Source organism: Silurus aristotelis, assembly GCF_946808225.1.
Source record: "Silurus aristotelis genome assembly, chromosome: 11".
Lineage (NCBI taxonomy): Eukaryota > Metazoa > Chordata > Actinopteri > Siluriformes > Siluridae > Silurus > Silurus aristotelis.
Window position 1 is genome coordinate 21,566,265 of NC_139584.1, and position 22,395 is coordinate 21,588,659.

At 36.8% G+C, this 22,395-nt stretch overlaps 2 protein-coding genes across 2 annotated transcripts in view; both read left to right on the forward strand.

Moving 5' to 3' along the window:
* The first annotated feature begins 2,877 nt into the window (after positions 1–2,877).
* abracl (ABRA C-terminal like) lies at positions 2,878–7,666 on the forward strand. The gene is made up of 3 exons (XM_083554635.1): positions 2,878–3,027; positions 4,495–4,562; positions 7,000–7,666. Exons 2-3 carry the CDS (start codon positions 4,502–4,504, stop codon positions 7,176–7,178), a joined length of 240 nt encoding a protein of 79 aa, XP_083410761.1. The 5' UTR covers positions 2,878–3,027; positions 4,495–4,501; the 3' UTR covers positions 7,179–7,666.
* Positions 7,667–11,028: 3,362 nt separating this feature from the next.
* The window catches only part of LOC310733304 (acylamino-acid-releasing enzyme-like), a 32,291-nt gene continuing 20,924 nt past the window's right edge, over positions 11,029–22,395 (forward strand). The window contains exons 1-7 of the mRNA XM_083554473.1: positions 11,029–11,234; positions 14,710–14,839; positions 18,770–18,896; positions 18,998–19,085; positions 19,258–19,333; positions 19,483–19,574; positions 19,695–19,766. Coding sequence (XP_083410599.1) covers positions 11,190–11,234; positions 14,710–14,839; positions 18,770–18,896; positions 18,998–19,085; positions 19,258–19,333; positions 19,483–19,574; positions 19,695–19,766 — 630 coding nt within the window. The 5' untranslated portion in view covers positions 11,029–11,189. The remainder of the gene's footprint in view (positions 11,235–14,709; positions 14,840–18,769; positions 18,897–18,997; positions 19,086–19,257; positions 19,334–19,482; positions 19,575–19,694; positions 19,767–22,395) is intronic.

Here is a 22,395-nt window from a genome sequence, read left to right on the forward strand (position 1 = left end):
AGAAAATGGAGGGAGTATTTTGAGCAGCTGATGAATGAGGAAAATGAGAGAGAGAGAGAGAGAGAGAGAGAGAGAGAGAGAGAGAGAGAGAGAGAGAGAAAAGGTTGGATGAAGTGGAGATGGTGAAGCAGGAAGTGGATAGGATTAGTAAGGAGGAAGCAAGAGCAGCTATTAATAGGATGAAGAGTGGAAATTCAGTTGGATCAGATGACATACCAGTAGAAGCATGGTAAAAGGATGCCTGAGGAATGGAGAAGGAGTGTGCTGGTACCGATTTTTAAGAATAAGGGAGGTGTGCAGGCCTGCAGTAACTATGAGGACAGTGTGATGGCAGTGAAGTGTGCAGTAGGCACGACAGACTGGTTGACAGACAAGGCCAGACAGATGTCTCCATGGACTATGATGTTTGTGGATTATAGTATTTGTGGTGAGAGCAGGGAGCAGTTTGAGAAGAGCCTGGAGAGGTGGGGGTACGTGCTGGAGAGAAGGGGAATGAACTTTGGTAGGAGTAAGACAAAGTGCATGTATGTGAACAAGGGCAGTGGAGTGGTGCGGTTGCAGAGAGAAGAAGTGGTGAAGGTGAATGTTTAACTACCTGGGGTTTGTTAGAGAAGTGAAGAAAAGAGTGCAGGCAGGGTGGAGTGGGGGGAGAAGAGTGACAGGAGTGATTTGTGATAGGAGGGTATCTGCAAGAGTGAACAGGAATGTTTATAGGACTGTGGTGAGACCTGCAATGTTGTATGGTTTAGAGACAGTGGCATTGACTAAAAGACAGGAGGCGGACCTGGAGGCGGCAGAGTTGAAGATGCTGAGATTTTTATTGGGAGAGATGAGGATGGACCGGATTAGAAACGAGTTTATTAGAGGGACAGCGCATGTACAACATTTTGGAGACAAGGTGAGGAAGGCAAGATTGAGATGGGTTGGACAAGTGCAGAGGAGGGACATGGGGTATATCAGTATACCCCATGTTAATGGATGTGGTGAGGGAAGACATGAAGGTAGTTGGTTTAAAAGAGGCAGATGTAGAGGACAAAGTAGTATGGAGACGGATTATTCACTGTGGCAACCCTGAAAGAAGAAGAAGACATTTTATATTTTTGATTCTTAAAAGTAGCCGGCTTTTGCTTTGATGGCAGCTTTGCAGGCCAGGTCATCTGTTGCAGCAATCACTCTCCTTTTTAGACAAATAGCTCTAACATAACCTAGAGGTGTGACCTCTTGTAAAATAAATTATGGTCTCACTGATTGCAAGCTAGATGATAGCCAGGTTGGTTAAGTGTGCCTAAATATTTTTTTAATAAATCACTAACAGTGTCACCAGCAAAGCATCTCCACACCATCACACCTCCTCCTCCATGCTTCAAAGTGGGAACTAAACATTCACAAACCGTCCGTTTACTCACTATACTTCTGTAAATCTCAAATTTTAACTTCTGTGAATTTTAAATTTGGACTCATCAGACAACAGTTTTCTACTGATTTAAAGTCCATTCCTTGTTATTTTTGGCCCAAGCAAGTCTCTTTTGCTTATTGTAATTCCAGAGTATTGGTTTCTTTGTCACAATTTGTTAATGAAGGCTGACTCACTTAAACTTTGAGAAACATTTATGTGGGCTCTAATCTGAGATGTTAATCAGTGGCTTCTGAAAATATCCTTATCCTCTGCAGCAGAGGTAGCACTTGGGCTTCCTTTCTTAGGAAAGTCCTCAAGAGAGCCTGTTTTATCATAGTGTTTGATGGTTTTGGAGACGTGTTTAATTAAATTTTTTCGGATTACTTACTTTAATTAGTAATAATAGTAATATAATTTATATAATATAATTAAGTAATACAATTTTTATCTAATATATTTGATTTAAAAGATTTGGTCTTTTCTTTTTAAATAAAAGAGTTTTGCTTGCCATAATTTGTATTCATACAGTTGTTGTTGTATCAATAACAGGGCTGTTGACTCCTTACTCACCCTTTCCTCTGTGCAAGACAACCGATGGTCCAAAGCACATTAAGAAGGCAAAAAATTATATTATCGGCAAGGCACACCTGTAAATTGGAACTAATTTGTGAATCTGATGAGCGAATACCATGTGTGCCAAGCTGCCATCAAAGCTAAATGTTGCTACTTTGGATAATGTTAGTATTAAGAAGGCCTCACACTTTTTCTTAACACACATTTCTATGGTGTATGTGCAATATACCTGTGCTTCGTCCCTGATATCAGACAGGACACCACATGCATTGTAGATCGCATCTGAGACCTCTCCTAAAGCTCTCCAATAATTAATTTTATTTTGGGCATGATAAAGTCTACCAGAAAATCTAAAATATAAAACATATTCTGGGTTGTTTAACATTTTTTTGTTGCCTTAAGTATTCGTGTACAATGCTGGAAATAATAAAAACAAAGAAAAAATCAATGATTGAGAAGGTGTGACTAAACTTTTGACTTGTATTGTTGTTAGTGTTAAGATGAGACTCACACTGGTCCACTAAACACATTCCTATGTTATCTGTTCAGTGTCTATAGGATCTTTATGATGTGAGTGTGTAAGGTATACAGAAAGTATTTGTGTGGGCTCACACATCTCTGGTTACTATGTCTTCTAACCCTATCGGGAACAGTTTTAGCTCAGGTTTTTTTCCAATGTGTATATATACTTGTCTGTTATCTGCAATAAACTGAAGAAGAACATTTGTGCCATTTTGTGTGCTGTGTGATTCTTCCCTGATCAGAAAAGGCACCACGGGCATCGTAGATCGCATGGGAAACCTCCCCAAGAATTAAGTTTTGTTAGTTTGGGCATAATAAAAATCTAACAATTTTATATAAGACTAGGTCGAAACCTAATTGCTAGTGTGTTCTGCTCGCTGCACTCCAGCGATTATGAGATGATCCTGGAGACGCCACTCCAGCTGAAGGTTGGTGCGTGACGTCAGCGCCATCTCCATTTATGGTGTTTTTCTTCTTACATGAAACCATCAAGTCACGCTTCAGTTCCAGGCGCTGAAAAAAAAATCTACACCTAGGTAAGCCCATGGTTTACACAATTCTCCGATAAAGCCAGGTTCGTCGGGTGTCACAGCTGTACAGAATGATTTTGAATGAGTACACGTTTTTTGTGTAGGTAGACTACACCCGGCTTTTGCTTGGTTATAGCAGTAGATAAGCGGCGTGTTCACGGTATTTCCTGAACAAACTCTTCGCATAAATCTAGTTGTAATGAGCATCATGAATGGGTTTATACGTGTTGAAAAAACATTCGTTCAAATAATAATGGTGATTTCTAATTCTGTGTTCTGTTTTTTATTTTTTATTTTTTTTTCTTAACCTGAGCAACTTCCGGGTTTTGGCACGAGCAGTGAGCAGTGCATCTAAACCGGCACAATGGAGCAGCTGTGGCTTTGGCTTCCAAGATTTACAAGCTGGTTTTACAACCAAATTGTAAAAAAAAATTAATACATCTAACCTATTTTTTTTTTTTTATTTGTATACGGAACCTGCAAGTCAAAATAAAATTTAATTAAAATAATCAATGTGCTCTATTAGATAGACTCGCTGCAGTTGTGTTGGCTTGGGCGCCTCCCTGCAAAGAAAAAAAAAAAAAAAAGGATGATGATGATAATAATAATAATAAAAAATAAATAATGGGGGGGGGGACACGCAGTGATTAATTGCACGCTGTGGATTTGAGTTTAAATGACTACATAAATTATAACCTAATATTGTTCTAGCCACACACGGGTTAAAAATATAATAATAATAATAATAAGAAGAAGAATAGGGATATTTAAAAGCAATTTGCTTTATAACAGGCCCAGTTGGAGGGCTGGAGTCATGCTGGAATTACATGAATTTTGTATATTCCCCCTTTGGGATTCATTTTGTTGACCTTTCTGTTAAACTCCCTGGGTATTTTTTTCCTAATAGCCAGTAGATGGGAGAACACCTTTTTATGAGTGTATGCAATAAATGTATCTTACAACTGTGTTCAGCTCTGTCACTAGCAAAATAAGAATTTTAGACCTACTTTGCTCTTTTACCAGCTTGTATGTACCAAAGGTAGGCTAAATATAACAAAAAGCTCTCTGGGAGAAGGTACGGAAAATGGTAGGGGTGTGAGATGTAGTGCATAAATACTCCAATCACAGAAGGCATTTAACATGACATTTGTGATTGGAGAGAGGAGCTGGCTGATGTTGGCGTGCTCACAACAAATGTAGAATTATCTAAATTTACTATAGCTTTCCTATATATATATATATATATATATATATATATATATATATATATATATATATATATATATATATATATATATATATTATATAATATATATAATATATATATATATATCTATCTCGGCTCAGATCAGTCTGGCGATTCTCCCTTGACGTATTTTAGCGTTAACACTTTGTCAACGTGTGCATTTAATCATGTTTTAAACAAATTCTATAATTATTCTGACATCTGTTAAAATGCATTTGCTGTTTCAGTGGAAAAATGAATGTGGAGCATGAAGTCACACTCCTTGTGAATGAGATTCAGAGACTTGGCAGCAAAAGTAAGTATAGGCAACCCATTGAATATCATTAATCCTTGTCTTATTTGTATGCATGCTTGATTGTTTGGGGGAGCAGGTGCACCACTTTTTGAAGTTTTTTGGCTGCTCCAATTAGGGGTCTCCACAGAGGATCATCCATCTCAATACTACCATGTCCTCTACATCTGCGTCTTTCAAATTAACCAGCTGCATGTCTTCCCTCACCACATCCATTAACCTTTTTCTTGGCCTTCCTCTTTTCCTCCTTTTCTTACAGCTCCATCCTCAGCATTCTTCTACCAATATACCCCATGTCTCTCCTCTTCACATGACCAAACCATCGCAGTTGGGCCTCTCTCACCTTGTTTCCAAAATGCACAGTCCCTCTAATAAACTTGTTTCTAATCTGTCCATCCTCGTCACTCCCAAAAAAATTTAACCATCTTCAAACTTTTACTCAGTGCCTCTAAACCATACAAAATTGCAAGTCTCACCACAGTGCTACAAACTTTCCTTGTCACTCTTACAGATTCCCTTCTATCACAAATCACTCCTGACACTCTTCCCCACCCACTCCACCCTGCTTGCACTTTTTTTTTTTATTTCTCTAACAAGCTCTCCATTACATTGCACTGTTGACCTCGTGTACTTAAACTCATCCACCTTCACCAGCTCTTCTCCCTGCAACCACATCACTCCACTACCCTCCCTCTCGTTCACAAACACATCCTCTGTCTTACTCCTACTGACTTTTATTCCCCTTTTCTCCAGAGCACACCGCCACCTTTCTGGCCTCTTCTCAACCTGCTCCCTACTCTCGCCACAAATCACAATATCACCTGCAAACATCATCGTCTATGTAGATTATTTTTTGACCTTTTTTGTAAACCTGTCCATCGCCACTGCAAACAGGAAAGGGCTCATAGCTGATCCTTGATGCAGTCCCACCTTCACCTCGAACCAGTCTGTTATTCCTACTACACACAACACTGTTGTCCCACTGTGTTCATACATGTCTTGCACGATCACAATCCCGAAGTTATTCCCCTGCTGTTACTGCAGGTCTGTACAGCTCCCTTATTTTCAAAAACCGGTACCAGCACATTCCTTCTCCATTCCTCAGGCCAACTCTCACTTTCCAGAATCTTGTTAAACAATCTTTAAATTTAAAAACTGCACTGCCATCTCTCCTAAACATCTCCATGCTTCTACTGGTATGTTATCTGGCCCAATGGACTTTCCACTCCTGCTTTACTTTCACATCATCCAAACTTCACTTTCTCTCATTTTCCGCATTCATCAGCTGTTCAAAATACTCCCTCCACCTTCTCAACACACTCTCCTCACTAGTCAACACATTTCCATCTGCATTGTTCATGACCCTAACTTTCAGCACATTCTTCCCAGCTCGGTCCCTCTGCCTGGCCAATCGGTACAAATCCTTTTCTCTTTCCTTAGTGTCCAACTTCTTATACAGCTACCCATATGCCTTTTCCTTGGCTTTCGCCACATCCTTCTTCACCTGCTGCCGCATCTTCTTGTACTCCTGCCTACTTTTCTCATCTCTCTGCCGATCCCAATTCTGTTTGGTTGACCTCTTTTTCCTTTTGCTTTCCTGCACTTCCTCATTCCACCACCACGTCTCTTTGTCTTCCTTTCTATTTTCAGATATCGTGCAAAGTACCTTTTTAGCTGCCTCCCTTATCTCTTCTGCAGTAGTTGCCCAATCATCCAGCACCTCTTCGCCACCACCAAGCCTCTGTCTGACCTCTTCCCTGAATCTCACATTCACACAGTCTTGCATTTAGCCTAAAAAGACCTAGCTTGCTTCTAAATCTTTTGTGAATCTTGGCATTGTGATGCTTCTCCAATATTAGAGTGAGGTGTGTGTGTGTGTGTGTGTGTGTGTGTGTGTGTGTGTGTGTGTGTGTGTGTGTGTGTGTGTGTGTGTGTGTTTCCCTTATGAAATAGCTACAGTATTTGCACTTATACAACTTTAACTATATGTACTATTTTATTTGAAAGGATTCTGATAAACTGTAACCTTTATTTATTTGCCAATGTATTTTGACAAATGTTGGTAGCAGTTCTGAGCACTAGCACAAAAGCTAGCTCCGTTGGTTATCTGCGGCTCTTTTTTAGCTTTCTTTTACTTGTTTTGGGTCATTTGTTAGAAATGACTTTGCCATTGTTATTGGTTCAGTGTCTTCTCAATCAGCTTATTTGAAGTAACTGACCAGTTATTGGTCACAATCCACACAATGTTGATATTGGTAATAGTAAAACTTGGATAGTATTAATATACTATTAATAAGTGGACATAATTGAGCTTTATTTACTAATATTGAAGTTTCTGATAAAAACAGTAAATAATTCATGGCCATTATGATTATCAAAGCTTTGGTTAACTCAGTATAATATTATTCTTAATATTCTAAAAACTGCTCCTCTTTTACAGATGCAGATGGTAAAATCAGTGTCAAATTCGGTGTTCTGTTCAACGATGACAAGTGTGCCAATCTCTTCGAGGCACTCGTTGGAACATTGAAAGCAGCCAAGCGAAAGAAGATCATCACATTTCAGGGCGAGCTCTTACTACAAGGAGTTCATGACAATGTTGATGTTATTTTACTGTAGGAATAAAACGAAAACTGCTTTTTGTATACTTTTGTATACGGTTCCACTGAGGGGAATGAGCGCTTTTTGACCAAACACCTTGTTTCGAAAGAGCAACGGCACTATTCTGTTATTAAATTTTTTTCCAAGTAGTCTTGAAATCAATATAAATTATTTTCTGATATTTTGTAAAAGACCTAGCCAAGGACTTTCCAGTGCAATATTATTACTGTGAAACTGGCTATCAGATTTTTTTATTTTTTTTCGTCATAAGCGTATTATTTGTGACTTCTAGGTAATTAAGACAATTGTTATATTGAGTACTTGAGAATTTTTTTGTTTGTTTGTTTGTTTTTTTACATTGAAGCTTTAACCTAGACTCTTTAATGATTTATGGCAAGATTATAGCACAAATTTTATAAGAACTACTGTATTGATGAAACTAAAAGTATCTCAGGCATAACATTTTGGTGCTGGTTTAATTCTGAATAAACTTTTATTTGGTCAAACGTATTGTGTCTTAAGATACTGACATTAATTAATACAACAAAAGTATTTACACTATTTGCGTAATGCCCTTAAAATATGAGATATCAAACAAATCAACTCTTAAGCCATAGTCTCTATGTGTTTGGTTGTCTGGAGTCGGTAAAGGTTAACTTCAGGTGTCCTTTCTTGTGGTGACTCAACTTTATTACTGTAAAATGTAATATGCATAGCAGTTAAATGAGTATAATGAGATGGCATCATACAATAAGTTTCCATGAGGTGCTATGGACAAAGGATCATCAAAAAAAAAAAAGGAAAGTTTAGAATGACTTGGATCAAACTATAGTTAATTAGATTAGGATTTGACTCAAATAAGGCCCTGGAGCTCACTGTTCATACATGGACATAAATAGATTGGATTATTGTGGTTATGACCTGATTCTGGATTTGTCTGTTCTATCAAACTATTGTCAGACTTTTTAACCAAACAATACGATTCAGAATGCGCTGACTTGCTTAGGATTTGATTTATACAATATAAACAAGATTAGATTAGTGTGCATATTAATTATAGTATGCACTCACTGCATATTTTATTAAGACAACGGAAACACTTGCTTATTTATGCAAAAGTTGCAGTAGATCGGTAGATAAACTTGATACAGGCCAAGTTACAGGTATTTACAACAGTCATCAGAATAGAGGGGAAAAACCATGGCATGATTGTTGGTGCCAGATAGGCTGGTTTAAATGTGTTATCAGACATAGCTTACACAAAATGGTGCGGAAAACAAAAGTGAGCAACTGGTCTGTGAAGATTCTTTTTTGATAAGGAAAATGCCTAGAATAACTGTTTTGACTGGTATTTGCATGATTTTTGCATTATGCTGCTGCAATTGTACAGGTGTTCTTAATAAAATTAATGGTGGGTGGGGAAATATATCAACTAAATAATACAGCCCATTTTCAAAAAGTTGGGATGCTGAGTAAATAAAATAAATAAAAGTGTTTCAATAAAAAAAAAAAGAATGCAATCAGTTGCAAATCTCACAAACCCTTATTTTATCTAAAATAGTAATAGAGCACAGAAAACATTAAATTTTTAAAGTAATGTAAATTTTTTAAGGAAAGAATTAGGTTATTTTGAAATTGATGGCCACATGTCTCAAAAAACGTTGGGACTCGAGGCTGAAAAAGTATATTACTAAAAAGAAACAGTTGGAGGAACAGGACCGTCTGGTTTATCGTCAGTGCTCAGTTCAAAAGCCTGCATCTCTGCTGGTGTGGTGCGGCATTAGTGTCAATGGAAGGGTCAGTTTGCACATCTGGAAAAGTGAAACTATCAATGCTGAACGGTATATACAGGTTTTAGAGCAACATATGCTTCCATCCAGATGACATCTTTTTTAGGGAAGGTCTTGCATATTTGAGCATGATAATGCTAAATTGCATACTGCAGCCATTACAACAACATGGATTCATTCATGCCTGCAGTCCAGACCTTTCACAATTAAAAACATTTGGCGCATCATAAAAAAAAAAGACACAGGACTTTAAAGCAGATGGAATTCTGTATAAGACACAAATGGGACTGCATTCCCCTCCCAATACTCCAGCAGCTATTCTTCTCAGTTCCCATATGTATATGGACTGTTGTTAAAAGAAAGGGAGATGCTACACAGAGGTAAACATGGCCATGTACTGACTTTTTTGAGACGTGTTCCAGCCAATAATCAAATTGTATTTTTACTTGAAATGGAACTTTACATCATTCTAAACATTTGATATGTTTTTTTTTTTGTGTTCTATTGTGAATAAAATATGGGTTTATTAGATTTTTACATTATGGCATTCTGTCTTTATTTATCTTTTACACAACTTTTTTTAAATTTGGGTATGTAATTTGGTATGATTCCTACGTCAAAAAATCATTGTAATGTATGAAGTGACTTGAATTAGCAGATTAGTTTAGGATGTTTTTTTTTTTGTTGTTGTTTTTTTAGCACGGAGATGTAAGTTACTGTACATATTGTCATAGCCTTTCATCCACAGCATAATTTTAAAGCTTAAACTATTAATATTTTAATAATTTGTGCATAGATTCTTTAGATATGTCAACATGTATGAAAAGGTGTATTTAAAAAAACAGACAACCTGATATCAACCTGATGTCAAATTTTAACCTGCTAACTAATTATCCCCATGATCAAACTTAAACAATATAATTTGGTCACGAAATGTTTACTCCATTAAAATGGTACTGTTCCCCTGGTTTCTCATGTGATGTATCTGGCCTGTCCTCTTTCATTCTCATGCAATGTTACAACATTTTTCTATAGACAGATTGTATGCAGAGTATTGTGAAAAGTTAAGATAATTAACGAGATGGCAATAAAGTAGTGAAACTATTTTGCTCTGGACTCAGTCAGTGTGTATACAGCAAATGTTTTGGAAACTTGAGACAGTTAGATCAATCCTAAAGTATTGATAATTTCAGTAGAGGTGTTTTATCGCATTGACTGATTCTCACATTAAAATATCAATCCAACCCCAGATTTTTTTAAACAAGTGAGTTTAATGTAACGGGAATAGGAATGATTTCTTTCTACTCTGCCTTTGTTCATAACACAAAGAAGTCTGTGATTTATTTTAACCAGTAGAGTCAATCAGTCAGAGAAAAAAACAGCTTAGAAAGGAAAAACCTCATCATTCTCTTCTCTTGTTCTCTTAACAAAACACAAACAAACAAAAAAATAAAAAGAAACATGATGTAACAGATTCATTTTGGTTTGTATGACGGGTAATATTGTGTATTGTGTAACTAAATAGAAGTTCATTTGTAGTCTGTTGAGTAGTTAATAATAATGGATATCGGTATTGAATGCTATCTGTATTGATATCGACAGCCATGGTAAAAAAAAAAAAAAGAAAAATAAGTGACATGGCCTGATCCTTATGAGATCCACACAAATCACACTTTTCGCTCGTTTTTCTTTTCGCCCTGCAAATTAATGATGGGTTGTTCATGAGCGATTTGCTCATTTGAACGTGTCTTTAATGTGATTTAAAAGAATAATTAGTCCCAAACAGTGATTTGTTAATTTTGTACTGGACGTACATAAGCAAGCATTACAAAATCTCTTTAGGTTATGTACAGGAAACAGAATTAGGTAGTTTATTAAAACAAAAACAAAAAACACAAACCAGAAGATATAACAGTTGGGGGATTTGCATATTAAAAAAGTAACATTTTATACTATTTCTGATTGAAGGAACGAAATAAAATGATAAAAAAATAAAAAGGTTTAGTTGGCAAATTTGCTTATCACATGAACACCACATGGTCAGTAAACAACAGCTTTCTCCATGCCTTACGTAGAGGACTTTTATTCTGCAAAAGTGAAAAAGACTAGGAAGCATTCACTAGGAGTCTTGTGCTGCTTGTTGCTGTTAGGACACATGTACTTTCGTTCTGATTACATGAATCAGACAGTGGACCTGTGATCGACAATTATTTCTGTATTCTCAAGCAAAACACAGATTATGAAAAACACGGAAGCGAATCTCAGCAGTGACATGGATCTAAAGGTACAGTAAATCAGGTTGCATTGTGGGGTAAAAGTTCCGGGTGTCTGGTCACTACACTGCACTTTAATAACAATGACATAATTACATGTATTAAATAGAACTGGCATTTCTATTAATGACGAATCAACATGCATTTTTTTGATCGCTAGATTGTGCATCGCTGGATCTTGTATTCAAATTAATATTTCCATATTGTTCACTAAAGGCGAAAAATACGTCACTAGTGTAATTCCGTGTGTCTATTTCCTGCTCTGAGGCTGTTTATAATGTTGGGATAATGGCGTGATTTCTAAAATATTGGCACAGTTTAATCATTCATTTCACTTTTATTTGTACTTTGTGTCTCATAACAATAAACATGATCCCAAAGTGTGCTCTTAGGAAGAAACATTGAAAGGAAGAGTCAGACATTAAACATAACATTATCACATTATCACATTATTAACACTGATTATCTCTTCATCATGGCACCTGTTAGTGGGTTGGATGTATTAGGCACCAAGTAAACATTTTGTCCTCAAAGTTGTTGTGTGAAAAGCAGGAAAAATGGGTACACGTAAGTATCTGATCGTGTTTCACAAGGGTCATATTGTGATGGCTAGACGACTGGGTGAGATCATCTCCAAAACTGCAGCTCTTGTGTGGTGTCCCTGGTTTGCAATTGTAAGAATAACAACAACAAAATCCAGAAAAAGGCATTAAAAAAAAAGTTATAAATTGATTTGCATTTTAATGATTAAAATAAGATTTCTGGCTCCCAGATTTCTTTCAAACATGTAATGAGCTCAGATTGGATGATATTAAATGGGAATGCTCCTAATCTCATATTGTTACCTGTATAAAATACACTTGTCCACAGAAGCAATCAATTAATCAGATTCCAAACTCTTCCCCATGGCCAAGACCTGTCCATGGATGTCAGGGACAAGATTCTAGACCTACACAAGCCTGGAATGGGCTACAAGACCACCGCCATGCAGCTTGGTGAGCAGGTGCCAACAGTTGGTGAGGTTTTGCGCAAATGGAAGAAACACAAAATAACTGTTAATCTTCATGCAAGATCTCACCTCGTGGAGTTCCAATGATCATGAGAACGGTGACGAATCAACCCAGAACTATGTGGGAGGATCTTGTCAATGATCTCAATGCAGCTGGGACCATAGTCATCAAGAAAACAATTGGTAACACACTACGCCGTGAAGGATCTAAATCCTGCAGTGCCGCAAGCTCAAGAAAGCACATGTACAGCCCGTCTAAAGTTCGCCAAAAATCATCTGAATGAGTGGGACAAAATCCCTCCTGAGATGTGTGCAAACCTGGTGGCCAACTATAAGAAACCTCTGACCTCTGTGATTGCCAACAAGGGTTTTGCCACCAAGTACTAAGTACTAAGTTCTGTAAATGCTGGATCTGTGATGATCACAAATGCTGAGCTTATAAAACTAGCAGCTACTAACCATATAGACTGTATAAGACTGCAGAAAGAACATCACTTATAATCATATACTCCTGTACTCATGTTAGTTCTCACTCTCCAGTGTTCTGTATTGTTGAAAGATTTATTCCCCTTTTGAGTCTGGTTCCTCTCAAGGTTTCTTCCTCATAACATCTAAGGGAGTTTTTCCTTGCCACAGTCGCCACGGCTGCTCATCAGGGATAAATACACACCATTCACCTTAACTGTTGATTTGTGTAAAGCTGCTTTGAGACAATGTCTGTTGTGAAAAGCGCTATACAAATAAACTTGACTTGACTTGACTTGACTAAAGGGATCAAATACTTATTTCACTCATTAAAATGCAAATCAATTTATAACTTTTTAAAAATGTTTTTTTGTTGTTGTTGTTGGTATTCTGTCTCTCACTGTTCATATAAACCTACCAGTAAAATTATAGAATGATAATTTTTTTGTCAGTGGGCAAATGTACAAAATCAGCAGAGGATCAAATAATTTTTTCCCTCACTGTGCAGTCTGATGCCTGCAGGTAATAGACCTGTGAAAGCGCTGCTTTTTTTTTACAGAGGTTAAAGTAACCTCATGCACAATAGCCACCTTCTTGCAGTGAATGTTGGATGAAGCAGGTGTGAGTGATTGTTAATGATGACAGTGAGTTTTCCATCCTTCACCTAAATTTTCACTGTGTCCTTGCTGGATTTCACAACTGATTCAGCCCTTCTCTCTCGGCAATATTTTCTAAAATGTATTTATTTTTTGTAGAAGCAGCATAACAGGGGATTTTAAAAAGCGAAACCTCTAAAGTTATATGAACAAAATACACTGAACTATCTGTGTACTAAGCAACACGCTTAAATAGTGTTCTATATTTTGCAGTCTAACTTATTGCCATGTTTATAAAGAAGATTAATAAAAACACAATTTTGGCATATCAAATCCTCCAAAACATCATTGAAATATTTGTTGGTACATTTAATTTATATTCATTGCATCGCTTAATTTTTTTCCTCCTCACTTATTTTATTTTAAGACTTCCAGTTAGCTTGAACAACTTAGTCCCAAATTACCAAAACACTGGCGTTCACCAGTAGTAAGGTTGTACAATGCAAATATTTGCACTGCATACAGCTCACAGAAAAAAAAAAATCTATAAATGTTGCTTATGCTCAGGTATAAATGTCCACAGCCTGCACTCTCATTTATGGAAAAATACATAAAAAAATTAATAAATAAGGCTTAATTTTTTTCCTGTATCAACATATTTGCTGCTCAAATTGGCTTTAAGTAGATTACTTATGATTTATGATCAACCAAGAACAATAGCGCCACCAACAGACAGATTGGAATGACTGACGTGATTTCTAGCAGATTGTAGGTTCACACAGTGATTACACTTAATTAAAATCCCTAGTAACTTTTTTCTTTTGTGTGTTTTCTATTCATAGATCATAATAACGCACCCTATACTTTGGTTTGTGGAAACTTACTGTATATAAATAACACATTTTTATCACTTATATTTTTGGTTTGCTGCAAAATCTGCTATGACCATGATGAAGTATTTCTATTTTATCTGTTCATTATCTGATTTAAATATGAGACATCACCACCATGTGTTTTGTGGTTAGCAGGTAATTAAACAGTGAGTAATACGCTACAATTGAAAGGACCTAATTGAAATGTGTCTACTCTTTCGATCAAATGTTCAGAGGCAGCCAGATATGCTGCATCCAAAATGATTAGCTTCAGTCAACCATTACTAAGTTGTTTCTTATAGTTGTAATGGTGATTAGATTAATGAGTAATTATATGGATTTTAAAAAGGCTATTATCTTTATTAAAATCTTCTGAAGCTCTGCATTATGTCAGTTACAATACATTCAAATGTTGAAAGCAGCATGTGTCTGTTTTATGTCAGTACATTTGCTACTTTTTACAGTTTGATACCTTTTAGGATATATCTCCCTTCCAACTTGTGTCCCTGAATTGCTTCCCCCCCCTCCCCCCCTGTGTTACAAGGTAATGACCAGCCCTGAGGAGATCACAAAGCTCTACAGGGAGCAGAGTCACTTCCCGTCCCTGAGCCGTGCCGATGTGGGGCCGCTGATCACGTCTCAGTATGGAGGAAAATACAACAACATTTACACAGGTGGGTTTCCCATAAAGCTGTAACATAACACATAATTTAAGAAATTTTATTTATATAACAGTTTATGACAAGAGGGACCAGACAACAATCATCTTACTTGGGTCAATAACAGAAGTTTCACTTACAACAAAAATCATGTGAGAATATCACAATCTTCCCTTTTGTTTCATTCATTTATTTTACAAATTAATATCAGGCATATCAAAGATAGCTTTTGTATGCAAAATATTTTTTGTTTGTGTTTTTTACAAACCAGATTCCAAAAAAGTTGGGACACTGTACAAATTGTGAATAAAAACAATGCAATGATGTGGACGTTTCAAATTTCAATATTTTATTCAGAATACAACATAGATGACATATCAAATTTTTAAACTGGGAAAATGTATCATTTTAAGGGAAAAGTTAGTTAATTTTCAATTTCATGGCATCAACACATCTCAAAAAGTTGGGACAAGGCCATGTTTACCACTGTGTGGCATCCCCTTTTAGTTTTATAACAGTCTGCAAACGTCTGGGGACTGAGGAGACAAGTTGCTCAAGTTTAGGAATAGGAATGGTGTCCCATTCTTGTCTAATACAGGCTTCTAGTTGCTCAACTGTCTTAGGTCTTCTTAGTTGCCTCTTCCTCTTTATGATGCGGCAAATGTTTTCTTTGGGTGAAAGATCTGGACTGCAGGCTGGCCATTTCAGTACCCGGATCCTTCTTCTATGCAGCCATGATGTTGTAATTGATGCAGTATGTGGTCTGGCATTGTCATGTTGGAAAATGCAAGGTCTTCCCTGAAAGAGACGACGTCTGGATGGGAGCATCTGTTGTTCTAGAACTTGGATATACCTTTCAGCATTGATGGTGCCTTTCCAGATGTGTAAGCTGCCCATTCCACACTCACTCATGCAACCCCATACCATCAGAGATGCAGGCTTCTGAACTGAGCGCTGATAACAACTTGGGTTGTCCTTATCCTCTTTAGTCCGGATGACATGGCGTCCCAGTTTTCCAAAAAGAACTTCAAATTTGGATTCGTCTGACCACAGAACAGTTTTCCATTTTGCCACAGTCCATTTTAAATGAGCCTTGGCCCAGAGAAAACGCCTGCGCTTCTGGATCATGTTTAGATATGGCTTCTTTTTTGATCTATAGAGTTTTAGCCGGCAATGGCGAATGGCACGGTGGATTGTGTTCACCGAAAATGTTTTCTGGAAGTATTCCTGAGCCCATGTTTTGATTTCCATTACAGTAGCATCCCTGTATGTGATGCAGTGCCGTCTAAGGACCCGAAGATCACGGGCATCCAGTATGGTTTTCCGACCTTGACCCTTACGCACAGAGATTGAAATTTTTCTCTGAAAAACTCTGATTATTGCTCCACTATTTTTTGCCGCAGCATTGTGGGAATTGGTGATCCTCTGTCTATCTTGACTTCTGAGACATACTGCCACTCTGAGAGGCTCTTTTTTATACCCAATCATGTTGCCAATTGACCTAATAAGTTGCAAATTGGTTCTCCAGCTGTTCCTTATATGTACATTTAACTTTTCCAGCCTCTTATTGCTACCTGTCCCAACTTTTTTGGAATGTGTAGCTCTCATGAAATCCAAAATGGGCCAATATTTGGCATGACATTTCAAAATGTCTCACTTTTAACATTTGATATGTTTTTTATATTCTATTGTGAATAAAATATAGGTTTATGAGATTTGTAAATTATTGCATTCCTTTTTTATTCACAATTTGTACAATGTCCCAACTTTTATAGAATCGGGTTTGTATTTAATTTACCCATAATTAAATGAATACATGGTATTGTAGTATATTTAAGTTGCACATGCCACACTCTAGATATAATTTCTAGAATAAAAATCAGCAAATCCCAACTGTCTTTCGACCTCCACTAAAAAAGAATTAGCACTGTGTATCAAATCACATAATTTAACATTTGTTAACTACTAAGAATAACCAGGTTTCCTATTACAGATGGCATTTGCAAAAATGCTCATATACCTTTAAAATCTACCATGATGTGCCAGTTTATGAATGTTGCTTTCATATCTTTTAAAAATACATGAATTTGGGCTGTATCACAACCCTTCCTACTACATTGGTAAATCAGTACAATAAATATTAGTTTCTTGCATTACATACATGCTCATAAATAGCATAACATAAATGTGTTAAAAAAATAAAAATAAATAAAAAGACAAGGCATGGGGTCAATGGAAATTCGTAACATGTACTTAGGATTATTTCTTCAAAACTTTTGTGACCTAATGAAGTTAGAAACAAAACATGACAGGACATGCTATTGAAAATGAATCAACAGTGGGTGGTCTGATGTTTAATATTTTCCATTAACTCAATATGAATGACATGAAAAACGTTCAACAGTTTAGTTACATTTAATATTTTGAAACCTCCATAAAAGTTAGTTTATAGTATGTTATTTTATATCAGCTTTGAGCAGTTGTTCCTTCACCAATATTTTTTTTTTCGGCCTTGGGGGAAAAAAAAGAAAAATTGCTTCTTGTTGTATTACAGAGTAAACAGGAAGCAGGAAAAAGAAAAACAACCTTGAAAACAAGTTCTTCTGGCTGAAAAACCTGCCAAAACTCTGGCACTCAAGTCTCTTTTAGGGTGTTACTGATCTTATAGCCTAGGCCATCTTTGTGGAGGGCAACAGGAGGGCCGCAGGTGTCTACACTAATGAACTTTACACAGGCTTTAACGAAAGACACGTTACACACGGTGTAACGGGTGAAATATGTTCCGCTTCCTTGGGAGCATAGCGGTATTTTGGGAATAGCCTGGCACTGCATTTTCCCGGTATTACTGCATGTGTGCAAGACCGAGGAATATGTCCTTATTATTTTCTGATGCTCATTTCTAAGTTTCTTTGACTAATCCGTAATGCTGTTGACAAGAAAAATAAAAAAGCACGAGTTTTGGAAACCTGTTGTGCTTATATGATTTCTGTTGCAACTGGAGTTAGCGAGCTTTTCCATGACCCAGACTCAACGTGTTACAACGGCTTGTATCTAAACAGTAGCCTACCAAGAAAGTCATTGTTTACTGTCTTCCTCCTTTCTTTCACAACTATTTCTCTCGGAAATTTTTCTTATGGCATCGCCGTGCGTTTAAAATAAAAAAAATTTCTCCCGATGCCGTGCAGCTCAGAACACAGGTGAGGTGCGTTTTTTTGTTTCTGTTCGGAAATTTCATTGGTTATGTTATGGGGTTCAGTTTTTTGGCTTGAAGTTTGTGAAACCGGGAAAAACCCAGGAAAAACCCAGGAAAAAATTCAAAAATAAGCTGCTTCGTTGTTTAAGCCGCGGGGTTAAAAACGTGGGAAAAAAGTAGCGGCTTATAGTCCGAAAAATACGGTACACAAATTTGTATGGTCCTGTCAAGCAAAAACATGAACATGATGAATAGGACATGTGACTTTGCATGTTTACACAACATACATTATCTCTTAGGGTGTACTCACTTTTGTTGGCAACTATTTTGACAATAATGGCTGTATGTTGGGTTATTTTCAGAGGACTGTAAGTCTGTACTGCTATACAAGCTGCACATTAGGTACTCAAAACATATCCAAGTTTCATTTTTAGTATTGTCTCTTGAAAAGATACTAATGGTTGCTGAAATGTGAGGTGTGTACTCACTTTTATGGGATACTGTATATAGACCAATTAGATACAAGAATTCAGTGGCACTGTGAAATAAACTGATCAGTGCCCAGATATCTGAGTGCCAGAGATATTATTGAATATTGATGTAAATATTGTTTTATGTCTAGTAAATTAATTATTTTCATCTTAGAAGTTTATTGAATGCTGTCTGTTAATAGGGGTATTATTACCAATGGTGATGTAAAGACAAAATTGTAATAATAAAAAATATCTTTTTATTTTACTTTCTTTTCCCAGAGTGGACTCAACGCGATCTGGAGAGGAATGAGATTGTTAAATTTTGCCGCCAGTACATTGTGTTTCATGATGATAAATTGATAGTCTATTCTGGGCCCTCTGGTAACTGCACAGAAATCAAGGGAGAGTATGTTTTTTTTACCGACTTTTCACAGTATCAATGACTTTTCTCGTGAATATATGTGTCACGTTTTACTAAACAGTACTGTGTACTCTGCTTGTGTCCAGGTTGCTGAGCCAGGATTCTCCTTCCGGGGAAATGAAGGCTGTAGTGAGGGAGTGTTCATTTAAAGGAGAGGAGAAGCAGTTTCTTGAGGTGAACCACCATGAATGTGTTAATATTTTTGCCTGTGAAACCCATACACATTTTTTTTATATTTTCATGTTATATATGCGCTGGTCTTCATATTTTATAGATACACGTAGATAGATACATGCTCAGTAAGTGCTTCCTGCGTTGTCTTTATACATATATTGGATGATTTTAGATCTGGCACAAGAGCAGTAAGATAAAAAGTCTCAACCTGACTGCACTAAAAAAGCATGGAAAGGTGTATGAGGATGGTAAGAATGATAAAGTTTTATTGCACAAAAGAATTATTACCACTTAATCCAGAAATAAAGTTTAGATTAGAGTGTAGATATTTCTAAGTGCATCAGAGCTTTAATGTTTATATAGCATGATTTTGCTATGTTTTCTTTTCTTTTTGTAGAACAGTTTGGATGCTTGGTCTGGTCCCACTCTGAGACTCATCTCCTGTATGTGGCTGAGAAAAAGCGTCCCAAGGCCGAGTCCTACTTCCAGGTTTCAAACTTCACATGAAAGAGATGAAATCTGATTATTGTTTATTTGTTGAGGAAATGTTTTTTTTTTTTAATGATAAAACCCTACTTTGTCGTTTGCTGCTCACTTTCACTTAAACAGACAAAATCTGAATCCAGTTTGCTTGATGATGAGGAGGTAATAAAGGCTGAGAAGAAAGAAGATACTGTCAAGGTAAAAGCAGTGAAAAGGCTAGCATCATAATGGTGTAATTTTCCTCTTTTTTTTAATATAATTTGATGTCAAAATGATTATTGGTATAGATGTGTCTGATATATCTAGTATCTGGTATTATAATGTTATGATGTTTTATAATTATATATACCTTTTCAAGCAGATGATGACAAATTGAAATAGATTTTTATTTGTAAATTATTTTCAAGTCACGTTTATTTCCATTGCTCTTTTTTACAACAGACATAGTCTCAAAGCAGCATTACAGAATTAAACAGTTAAGGTGAATTTATCTCTGATGAACAGCCATGGCGACTGTAGCAAGGGAAACACTCTTGATGTCACCCAAATGAGGATGTGTTCCCCTTTTGAACCTTGAGAAGAACCAGTTTCAAAAGGGGAACACATCCTCATTTGGGTGACATCAAGAGTGTAATTTATAAATCTTAAAAAACAATACAAAACACTGGAGAGTGAGAACTAACATTAGCACCCTAATGTAAGATTATAAGTAATGTCCTACAGTCTTATACAGTCATTTGAGGTTATGGAACCAGAAGCTACTGAGCATCTAATAAAATAGCTCAACATTTACGATCATCATAGATCCAACACCAGCTTCTCCATGCAAGAGCCTTTACACACTAAAAGAAGTCCTATGTCCAAACTCCACATGAAGTGGGATCCAATTGCCGCTGGTACGTCTCTAGATGGTTTGGGATGTTTGTGGGTTCGGCATTTACTTCTTTAAAGGTCCACAATCTTCATAAGGTGGGACGTGACTGGAGCTGACGCAGCCTCAGGATGCTTTGGGATGGCTATAGAAAGAGAAGCAGTGGAGAGGAATTAGCGTAGCTACTGTTCATGATATTAACAAGCACAAGTTGATAATGTGCATGTAATCAAATGTACTGGAGCACAAGCTTATGATATGTGATGTGTGTTATATGTTCGCTTAGCTTAAAGGTTACGTCTTTAATCTGTACTTAAACTGGGAGAGTTTATCGAGCCCCGAACACTTTCAGGAAGACTATTCCAAAGTTTAGGAGCTAAATGTGAGAATGATCTACCAACTTTAGTGGACTTTGCTATTCTAGGAACTACTAGCAGTCCTGAGTTTTGAGATCTCAGGGAGCATGCTTGGATTGTAGCGTGTTAGAAGACTGGAAAAATGCATGGGAGCCAAACCATTTAGTGTTTTGTAAGTAAGTAGCAGTAGTTTGTAGTCGATTTGAAACTTAACAGGTAGCCAGTGTAGGAATATTTTCCAGTGTGGTCATATTTTGTTGACCTTGTGAGAGCTCTGGCTGCTGCATTCTGGACTAACTGTAGCTTGTTCATTAATGATGCATGACAACCACCTTTACAATAGTCCAGTCTGGAGGTCAAGAATGCATGGATGAGCTTCTCTGAATCAGATATAGACAACGTGTTTTTTATCTTAGCAATATTTCTAAGGTGAAAGAAAGCTGTTTTTGTAATATGGTTGATATGTTTTTGAAAAGACAAGTTGCTGTCTAAAATAACTCCCAGGTCTTTTACTGTTGAACTAGTAGTTACAGCACATCCTTCTAAATGCAGGTTAAAATGCTGGAGCCTCTGTGTACTGGCTGATGAGCAAAATCTCTGTCTTATCAGAATTTAATAATAGAAAGTTATAAGTCATCCAATCTTAAAATTCTTTGACACACTCAGTTATCCAAGCCAATTGAGCTGTATCGTCTGGTTTTAGATATACTGTATAGTTGGGTCTCATTAGCATGACAGTGGAAGCTATTCCCATGTCTTCTAATGTCTTTCCCAAGGAAAGCATGTCTATAGTGGTACACCCATAATTTACCCCATATATTTACACTACCCTGGATAGCTCTCCATTTAAGTCTACAAAATGGTAACGATCAGACAGGTAGAATCTAAACCAGCTTAATGCCTGCCCCTGAATGCCGATGTAAATTTGTAAGCGATCTAGGAGAAGCTCATGATTTATAGCAGAACTACCAGATAATTTTTGTAGCCTTCATATGAAGCTAAAACAGGTCATTAGTGATTTTAACTAGACCAGTTCTGTGCTATGGTGGGGCCTAAAACCCAACTGAAACTTTTCAAAGATATTGTTCTCTTGTAAGTAGGAACATAACTGGGCAGACACAATCTTTTGTAAAATCTTAGACATAAATGGGAAATTTTAAAATGGGTCTGTAATCTGTTAGTGTGTTTGGATCCAAATTAGGTTTCTTAATGAGGGGCTTAATAACTGCCAACTTGAGGGGTTTAGGGACGTGACCTAAAGATAGTGAGGAGTTATTAATACAGTGGAACCCCGTTGTACGAGCATAATTCGTTCTTGAAAATTGCTCGTGTGTCCATTTGCTCGTATGTTCGAACTGATTTTCCCCATAGGAATGAATGTAAAAGTGATTTAATCCGTTCCGAGATCTCATCCGATCGCTTATTTCTGCACTTAAAAAGTCATTGTAGCCTATTTTTAAAAACAAATACAAAGCAAATGACCGCAATATAAACATAATTTAACACTTACTTATGTGGTAGTGGTTGATTGCGAGTGTGAGACGCACAAAACGCTTATAACCTCCTCGGTTTCCATGTAATTCTATTTACTTTCGTTTTC

Excerpts from the sequence above, each read along its gene's own strand:
- abracl (XM_083554635.1), top strand. The coding sequence starts at position 4,502 with ATGAATGTGGAGCATGAAGTCACACTCCTTGTGAATGAGATTCAGAGA. Across the intron at positions 4,563-6,999 it reads TCAGAGACTTGGCAGCAAAA|ATGCAGATGGTAAAATCAGT; the intron begins GTAAGTATAGGC and ends CCTCTTTTACAG.